Source organism: Coenobita brevimanus, chromosome 17 (assembly GCF_032717465.1).
Source record: "Coenobita brevimanus isolate Jiangsu-jjx chromosome 17, ASM3271746v2, whole genome shotgun sequence".
Classification (NCBI taxonomy): Eukaryota; Metazoa; Arthropoda; class Malacostraca; order Decapoda; family Coenobitidae; genus Coenobita; species Coenobita brevimanus.
In genome coordinates this window covers 39,338,266-39,348,854 of record NC_136970.1, presented here as the reverse complement: position 1 = coordinate 39,348,854, position 10,589 = coordinate 39,338,266, and the positions used below count along the sequence as shown (strand labels likewise).

General features: G+C 51.6%; 1 protein-coding gene across 1 annotated transcript in view; it reads left to right on the top strand.

The window, feature by feature from the left end:
• Window positions 1–1,870, top strand: part of LOC145391157 (putative neural-cadherin 2) — a 93,100-nt gene extending 91,230 nt beyond the window's left edge. Inside the window, exon 33 of the mRNA XM_080265836.1 lies at window positions 1,759–1,870. Coding sequence (XP_080121962.1) covers window positions 1,759–1,870 — 112 coding nt within the window. The remainder of the gene's footprint in view (window positions 1–1,758) is intronic.
• The last annotated feature ends 8,719 nt before the right edge of the window (window positions 1,871–10,589 follow it).

The following is a 10,589-nucleotide window of genomic DNA, read 5'->3' as shown; positions in this document are numbered from 1 at the left end:
GTGCCGAAGTGGTGACATGTAGTGGTACATGGTATGTAGGAGGACTACTGGGCCTTGGGAGCAGACTGTCAAGCTTATGCCTAGGGTCGGACACATAAAAAAAAAAAAAAACTAGGTGATTTATACTAATTGGTACCGGGCACCCCACTTGTACACCAAGATTTTCTCTTTTATAACAGTTCAGACCCACTAAATCCTTCCAGCCATCCAGCCATCATCCAATCCTACTTTTCCCCATGAGGAGCGTTAGGAGCCCGGGGCTAGACAAGTTGGTTCTGATATTTAAGATCAGAGTGACCAGCCTTACTCCTCCCAGAGTGGCATTACGTGAACAATAAACCCCAACCACCCCTTGGATATAAACCTTCACCGGCTCAATCCGATTGGAGCGCCGTAATTACCCACTAAACCACCAGACGCCATAATTTGGTTATATGGTTACCACCCAGCGTAGTAAATGGTTTCCTGGTGTACAGGAAACCATTTGGCCTGTCATTTAGTATAGAGTCACCCACAGGCAGAAGGAGGAGGAAAGAATGAAGGAAAGAAACACGGAAGAGGGAGTGTAAAGTCACCTATAGGCGAAAGGAAGAGGAATGAAAGAAGGAAAGACAGAGTAAGGAAGGAAGAAAAGAAAGGGCAGACACCCAAAGCAGCACTACATCGAGTGAGTGGATGGTGAGAGCCTCCACCTACCACAGTATACTGCACATAAATAATAATATGGTAAGCATCAGAGCCTCTGTGGTACAGTGGTAGAGTGTGCGTCTTGTACACTGGTGGACGCGGGTTCGCCTTCCGCCAGAGTTGTAAAAACTTTGGGAAGCGTTCACCGAGCCACTTACCTCTTTGGCGGACATAAGGGGTGCTGTGGTTGAACCAGTGTCGCATACTAGTATGCTTGCACCCAATCGGTTTAAGGCGGTCCGATTACACTTGGTTCACAGACTACACACACATCCAAAGCCACTACAACACTACAATCACACTCACAAGCACTTCTCACCCTACATACAGTCTCTACCAGACAGCCTAAGCCACTGGGTAGAGATACATTGGCTGTATCGTCCCTGCTTCGGTAGGGATAGGCCGGTCCTGCAGTGGACACTCAACGGCTGATGATGATGATGATGATGGCAAGCATCAGGAACACACACAGACTGGTTAGGTTAAAAGCAAATGATGAAAAGAGCACAACTGGGAAGAAACACGTACCATATAGAGACCTGAGACGGGCTCGAGGTACAGGGATCTGAGGGTACTGGGTGGAGAGTTAAGGCCCGTCCAGACGATCGAGCAATGCCCGCGGGCACAAGCGAGCAGTTTGCCTGTTGACGGGCTCACCGCTTGTGCCCGCGGGCAAATGTGTAAATTGCCACGGGCAATTTACACATTTGCCCGCGGGCACAAGCGGTGAGCCCGTCAACAGGCAAACTGCTCGCTTGTGCCCGCGGGCATTGCTCGATCGTCTGGACGGGACTTTAGTAGTCTCCACCCCCTGGCATTATCTCGTGTAATGCCCAATCTAAATCTCTCAAAGCCATCAGAAACAACCATCATTGTCAACAGTAACCAGCTAAGGTGCCTGATAACAGTAAATGCGTGGTATCAGCAGGGATGGAGATTTTCATTTAGCCGCAGTAAAGAACACCCGCTATAACCAAATGCTTCATAACAAGGGATCACTGTGTTGGATGTCTGTGTTTACATGATTAACTAACAGTACTCTCACTGCCCCTGATTCCATTCATACCCCAGCACACACTCACCCATGCCCTTCACTACCACGCTACAGTACATCAACAGAGCCTTCAAGATCTCTGGGAGCGCCCGTTTGAAGTGGCCGGTTTCCTGGAGTCCACCTGGTTGATGCAAACAAGAAGAGAAAATGTGAAACAGGAAGAAAACAGCTTGTCCAGTGAAATGAAAGTAATCATCTCATCACTGAACCCCCATTGGACCTTGGCATCAACTGACAGGCCTAATATTATTCACAGTCTTTCAAATCTTGCCATACATACTGTAATCACACATAATTACACGTACTTATTAATAAAAGCAGCCATTTGTACGAGATAGGGATGTCTGTCCAAATACCAGCTTTAGCCATACAACTGGTTCTGTAAAAATAAAGTTTTGTCCCGAAATTGTGTTTGGATGCCTTATCGTACTTTTTTTTTTTTTTTTCAAGGTTTTATTTATATTCCCGCGTCCCCTTCAGCAAGATGATTTTTTTTTTCGTTTATCCTCGTAAATTCAGTGACTTTTTTTTTTTCTTTTTTTAATTCCTACTTGCTGACGATTTTTCTGTAACTTACGAAGGATCTTTTATCAAGGAGGGATTAATTAATGCCATATATAACCCTTGCCGTTTGAAAAGTGTCCTACAGTGATATAATAATTTGGAGGTAAAATAATATTAACACCATGACACCAGAGTCAGTGGATAAAATAAAGACCCTGGCAGACAAAATTATTCCAACTAGGAAGACTCTCTCACACTGGCAGGACTGATGCTGGCTGTACTTATATATATATATTATATATATATATATATATATATATATATATATCTATATCTATATCTATATATCTATCTATCTATCTATCTATCTATATATATATATATATATATATATATATATATATATATATATATATATAATTATACATATATTATATACTGTAGATACGTGTGTGTGTGTGTGTAGTATATATTATGTGTATAAAATATATGTATTTCCTATAACGTATCTATCTATCTATTGCCAGACGCCATAATCCCGTAAGGGGTGGCCGTTTGTCTTTGAGTTAGTTGTTTTACGGGGAGGGGCACTAACCCTCCACCAACCCACTTGTTGACAAGTTGACACGTAGGGAACACTTATGGGTTGGTTATAAGGTTACCACCCAGCGTTGTAAATGGTTTTCTAACTTACAGGAATCCATTTGGCTTGTCACTCAATGTAAAGCCACCTGTAAAGGAAAGAAGAGTAAAAAAAAGTGACAAGAAAGATGGGAGAAATAGGAAGAGAGGAGGACAGACACAGAAAAAGAATGATAAAGGTGAAGAAAAAGTAGGCAGCACTACATCAAGTGAGTGGATGATGGTGAGAAATAGCAAGAGGGGAGGACAGACACAGAAAAAGAATGATAAATTTGAAGGAAGAAGTAGGCAGCACTACATCAAGTGAGTGGATGATGGTGAGAAATAGGAAGAGAGGAGGACAGACACAGAAAAGAATGATAAAGGTGAAGGAAGAAGTAGGCAGCACTACATCAAGCGAGTGGATGATGGTGAGAAATAGCAAGAGAGGAGGACAGACACAGAAAAAGAATGATAAATTTGAAGGAAGAAGTAGGCATCACTACATCAAGTGAGTGGATGATTGTGAGAAATAGGAAGAGAGGAGGACAGACACAGAAAAAGAATGATAAAGGTGAAGGAAGAAGTAGGCATCACTATATCAAGTGAGTGGATGATATTGAGAAATAGGAAGAGAGGAGGACAGACACAGAAACAGAATGATAGAGGTGAAGGAAAAAGTAGGCAGCACTACATCAAGTGAGTGGATGATGGTGAGAAATAGGAAGAGAGGAGGACAGACAGAAAAAGAATGATAAAGGTGATGGAAGAAGTAGGCATCACTACATCAAGTGAGTGAACCACCCCTGCCACCCTGCTACACTCCCTACTAGGCCCACCACCACCTCCCTGTCACCCTCCAAACTACCACCACCAACACCAACCTTCTCCCCTTCTTACCACCACCGACACCACTACTACCACCACCACCACCACTACCACCACCCTGCTATCCGCCTATAACCACCACCACTACCACCGTGCTACCCTCCGTATCACCAACACCGTCACCACCACCACCAGCACCACCACCACCCTGCTACCCTACATACCACCACCACCACTACCACCACCACCACCCTGTTACCTTCCCTACCACCAATACCACCACCAAGAGCACCCATTACCCTCCGCACCAACACTACCATCACCACCATCCCTATCAAAACCACCACCACCACCGTCATCACCAATAACCACGACACTAATACCCTCCCTATCATAATCACCACCACCACCACCACCCCCTGCACCTGTCACTACCACCACCACCACAGTGCTACCCTCGCTACCACCACCACCATCACCCTGTTATCTTCCCAACCACCACCACAACTACCAACACCTATTTACCCTCCCAACCACCACAGCCACCACCCTGCTACCCTCCCAACCACCACCACCACCACCCTGCTACCCTCCGCAACACCACCACCACCACCACCATTACCCTGCTACCCTCCCTACCACCACCACCACCCTGCTACCCTCCCCACCACCACCACCACCCTGCTGCCCTCCCCACCACCTCCACCACCCTGCAACCCTCCCAACCACCACCACCACTACCCTGCTACCCTCCCTACCATCACCACAACCCTGCTACCCTCCCTACCACCACCACCACCACCCTGCTACCCTCCCCACCACCTCCACCACCCTGCTACTCTCCTCTCCCTACCACCACCATCACCACCCTCCAACCCTCCCTACCACCACCATCACCACCCTGCTACCCTCCCTACCACCACCACCACCACCACCCTGCTACCCTCCCAGTCACCAACACCACGCCCCTGCTACCCTCCCAACCACCAACACCACGCCCCTGCTACCCTCCCAGTCACCAGCACCATGCCTCTGCTACCCTCCCAGTCACCAACACGACGCCCTTGCTATCCTCCCAGTCACCAACAATATGCCCCTGCTACCCTCCCAACCACCAACACCACGCCCCTGCTGCCCTCCCAGTCACAAACACCACGCCCCTGCTACCCTCCCAGTCACCAACACCACGCCCCTGCTGCCCTCCCAGTCACAAACACCACGCCCCTGCTACCCTCCCAGTCACCAACACCACGCCCCTGCTGCCCTCCCAGTCACAAACACCACGCCCCTGCTACCCTGCCAACTACCAACACCACTCCCCTGCTACCCTTCCAACCATAAACACTACACCCCTGCCACCCTCCCAGTCACCAACACCGTTGTCGGAAATTTAGGAATAATTCCTCCCATTTTTCTATTTTAGTTGGTGATGGGCAGTCGTATTTTGGAAGTATAATGTATTATACGTAACCCAGGGTGATGGGTATATAGGATTACGTATATTTATACTATGGTTCATAATTTAGTCTTTTTCCCAGCCATGGATGGAATGTGCACATATGCATTTTTAGTTATTTGATTGGTGGATCGCCTCTGTTCTTCTCTCCAGAGGTCTAAGTTTTAGTCTCGGCTAGGCCTCGGTCAATTACGAGTCTTGAGACCTCAGTTGCTCGGACTCTCGACCACGCTCTCAGTCCTAATTCATTGAGTCTTAGTCTCAGATGATCTCGAGTCGAGTCAGGGGCAGTCCCAGTCATGCCTTAGTCACGCTTGGAAGCAGTCTAACCACTCTCGTGGTATTGAGAGAGAATTCGGTTGGGACAGACTGGACTGATTAATTAATTTACGACAGTGCTTCCTCCTAGATGGGAATGAACATTATCTATTCACTTTAATTTATAAATAGTGTAAATAGTAATGCTTACGTAAAAAGTACGTATTTGGTCCAGGCCGTAACCTCCAGTAATCCGCCAAGCACTAGCAACAAGCAACATCTTCAACAACTCCGACCATATGGCAACAACCTACAAGCCTCTCCATTGCTACTCTTAAGCTAAGTAACTAAATGACTCTTAGTGGCGAAAGACTGGGCGAATAATATTTCACCAGGGTTTCCAGCTTTTATTTGAGGATCCTTAAATAGATCGTTTAGTGGCTTAGTAGGGAACACAACCTACACGTCATTACGATCCAGGTGAGTCCTGGGAGTAAGACATATATATCCGGACAAATTATGTAGTGTTGTAGGCCTATTTTTGTCTTGTTTAGTGCAAGTGATTAGCCAGTTAAATATTTACGACACTACCGGGGGTATATTCTAAATTTTTCTAATTTTTCCCCCACAACCGTGCCCCTGCTACTCTCCCAGTCACCAACACCACGGCCCTTCTACCCTACCAACCCAACCAACAACACCACGTCCCTGCTACCCTACCAACCACCATCACATCGCCTCTGCTACTCTCCCAGTCACCCACATCACGCCCCTGCTACCCTCCCAGTCACTAATACCATGCCCCTTCTACCCTCATAGTCACCAACACCATGCCCCTGCTACCCCCCAAGTCACCAACACTACGCCCCTGCTACACTCCCAGTCACCACGACAAGACCCCTGGTACCCACCCAACCACCAACACTACCCCCTTGTTATCCTCCCAGTCACCAACACCCTGTCTCCGCTACCCTTCCACGCACGAACACTATTGCCCCTGCTACCCTCCCAGTCACCACCACCATGCCCTTGGTACCTTCCCAGTCACCAACATCATGCCCCTGCTACCCTCTCAGTCACCAACACCATGCCCCTGCTACCCTTCCAGTCATCAACACCACTATGCTACCCTCCCAGTCACCAACACCAAGCCCCTGCTACCCTGCAAACCACCGACACCACGCCCCAGCTACCCTGCCAGCCACGAACACACGCCTCTCCTACCTTGCCAACAATGCCCCTGCTACCCTCGCAGTCACCAACACTGCTCCCATGCTACCCTCCCAGTCACCAACACCACGCCCCTGCTACCCTCCCAACCACTAACACCATGTCTCTGCTACCCTCCCATTCACCAACACAGCGCCCCTGCTACCCTACTAACCACCAACGCCACGCCCCTGCTACCCTCCCAGTCACCAACACAATGCCCCTGCTACCCTCCCAGTCACCAACACCATGCCCCTGTTACTCTGTCAGTCATCAACACCACGCCCCTGCTACCCTGCTAGTCACCAACACTACACCCCTCTTACCCTCCCAGTCACCAACACCACTCCCCTGCGACCCTCCCACCCACCAACACAACGCCCTTCCTCCCTCAAAGTCACCAACATCACGCCCCTCCTACCCTTCCAGTCACGAACACCACGCCCCTGCTACCCTACCAACCACCAACACCAAGCCCCTCCTACCCTTCCAACGACCAACACCACGCTCCTGCTACCCTCCCAGTCACTAACACAACACCTGTGTTACCCTCCCAGTCACCAACACCACGCCCCTGCTGCTCTCCCACTCTCTAACACTACGCCCATGCTACCCTTCCGTTCATCAACATCACGCCCCTGCTGCCCTACCAGTTACCAACACCATGTCCCTGCTACCCTCCTAGTCACCAACACCAACCCACTGCTATCCTCCCAACAACCAACACCACGCCCCTGCCACCCTCCTAGTCACCAACACTATGCCCCTGCTACCCTCCCAGTCACCAACACCACGCCCCTGCTACCCTGCAAACCACCAACACCACGCCCCTGCTACCCACCCAGTCACCAACACCACGACCCTGCTACCCTACCAGTTACCAACACCACGCCCCTGCTACCCTGCCAACCACCAACACCACGCATCTTCTGCCCTGCCAACCACCAACACCAAGCCCCTGCTACCCTCCCAACCACCACCATGCCCCTGCTACCCTGCCAACCACAAACACTATGCCCCTGCTACCCTCTCAGTCACCAACACCACGCCCCGGCTACCCAACCAGTCACCAACACCACGCCCCGGCTACCCAACCAGTCACCAACACCACGCCTCTGCTACCCTGCCCACTACCAACACCACGCCCCTGCTACCCTGCCCACTACCAACATCACGCCCCTGCTACCCTCCGAACCACCAGAATCACACCTTTGCTACCCTCCCAGTCAGGAACATCACACCCCTGCTACCCTCCCAGCCACCAACACCACCCCCCTGCTATCCTCCCCGTCAGGAACATCACACCGCTGCCACCAAATAATGTCATAAAAGACTTTGTAGTAACTTGTAGAGAAGTTTTGTTGTTTGGTTGTCACTCTCGATTTCTTGTAGTAGGAATTAAAAATGAATACAGTGAGTTGATCTTGATTTATTATCTTCAGAGAAATCTAAGTTGTGCAGGGTATGTCTTACAGAGACAATATAATAAGTAAGTCTAGTTGAGCCCCTCTTTCTTGTTCACTCTCTCCACTACCTGTCGATTCTATGGCCTCTCTCCTTCTGTGCTCTGCTTCCTAAATTCTGGTGTAGCAGGGGTCGTGTCACGTGTGTTACACTGTTGTTGGAATGTTCTAGAAGCCTGTGTGTGAGTATGTGTGTGTGTGTGTGTGCATGGTCACTAGGCGCTGTCGTGTGCCTATAAAGCATTCCTTGAGTTAGAGTGTGTAAGCATGTTTAGCACTGCTCGATTCTCGCAGACACAATACCTTCTCATCATCTGACCTGCTGCTTCTATCTGTCTCTCTATCTATCTATTTATCTATTTATCTATTATGATTTGTAATTATAATATGGAGTCCTAACACCACCACCCCAACCACCAACAGCACCACAATGCTACCCTCCCAACCACCACCACCACCACCACCCTGCTACGCTCTCAAAAACCATAAAAACCCTGCTACCCTCCCAGCCACTACCACCACCACCTCCCTCCCTACCAGCACCTCCACCACCACCGTACTACCCTCCCCACCACCAACACCACCCTGCTACTCTGCCTACCACCACCACCACCACCACCACCACCACCACCCTGCTACCCTCCCTACCACCACCACCACCACCCTGCTACCCTCCCTACCACCACCACCACCACCCTGCTTCCCTCCCTACCCACCACCACCCTGCTACCCTCCCTTCCCCCACCACCACCTCCCTGCTATGCTCTCAACAACCAACAAAACCTTGCTACCTTTCCAACCACTACCACCAGCACCACTCTGCTACCCTCCCCACCACCAAATCCAACCTGCTACCCTCCCCACCACCACCACCACCCTGCTACCCTCCCTACCACCACCACCACCCTGCTACCCTCCCTACCACCACCACCACCACCACCCTGTTACCCTCCCTACCACCACCTCCACCACCATTCTGGTACTCTCCCGGCCACCACCACCACCACCACCACCCTGCTACTCTCCCTACGACTCCCACCACCCTTCTACCCTCCCCACCACCACCATCATCCTGCTACCCTCCCCACCACTACCACCACCCTGCTGCCCTTGCTACCACCACCACCCTGCTACCCTCCCTACCACCACCACCCTGTTACCCTCCAACAACCACCACAACCCTGCTACCCACCCTACAACCAGCTCCACCCTGCTACCCTCCCCACAACCACCACCACCCTCATGCTACCCTCCCAACCTCAACCACCACCCTGCTACCATCCCAACCACCACATCCACCACCATCTTGCTACCCTCCACACCACCACCACCACCATGCTACCCTCTCTACCCCCACCACAACTCTGCTGCCCTCCCAACCACCACCACCACCACCTTGCTACCCTACCTACCACCACCACCACCATCCTGCTACCCTCCCTGCCACCATCACCATCACAACCCTGCTACCCTCCCTACCATAACCACCACCACCACCACCACCCTGCTACCCTCCCAACCACCGCCACTACCCTGCTAGCCTCCCAGCCATGACCAACACCCTGGTACCCTCCCTACCACAACTCCACCCCCACCCTGCTACCCTCCCTACCACCACCACCACCACCACCACCCCCACCCTGCTACCCTCCCTACCACCACCACCACCACCACCACCCCCACCCTGCTACCCTCCCTACCACCACCACCACCACCCTGCTACCCTCCCTACCACCACCACCCTGCTACCCTCCCAACCACCACCACCACTTTGCTACCCTCTCTACCACCACCACCCTGCTACCCTCTCTACCACCACCACCCTGCTAGCCTCTCAACCACGACCACCACCCTTCTACTCTCCTTACAACCACACCACCACTACCCTGCTACCGTCCCTACCACCACCACCACCCTGCTACCCTCTTCACTACCACCACCACCACCCTGCTACCCTCTTCACTACCACCACCACCACCCTGCTACCCTCCCCACTACCACCACCACCACATGCTACCCTCCCTACCTCCACCACAATTCTGTTGCCCTCCCAACCACCACCACCACCACCCTGCTACCTTCCAACAACCACCACCTTCCTGCTACCCTCCCTACCACTAGGACCACCCTGCTACCCTCCCCACCACCACCTTCATCACCACCACCACCATGCTACCCGCCCTGCCTCAACCACCACCCTGTTACCCTCGCTACCTCAACCACCACCACCACCCTGCTACCCTCCCAACCACCACCACCACCCTGCTACCCTCCCAACCACCACCACCACCACCACCACCACCACCACCCTACTACCCTCCACACCACCACCACCACCATGCTACCCTTCCTACCAACACCACAACTATGCTGCCCTCCCACCCACCACCACCACCATCACCCTGCTACCCTCCCTACCACCACCACCCTAATACCCTCCCTACCACCACAATCACCCTGCTACCCTCCTTGCCACAGCCACTACCAAAACCCTGCTACCCTCCCTCCC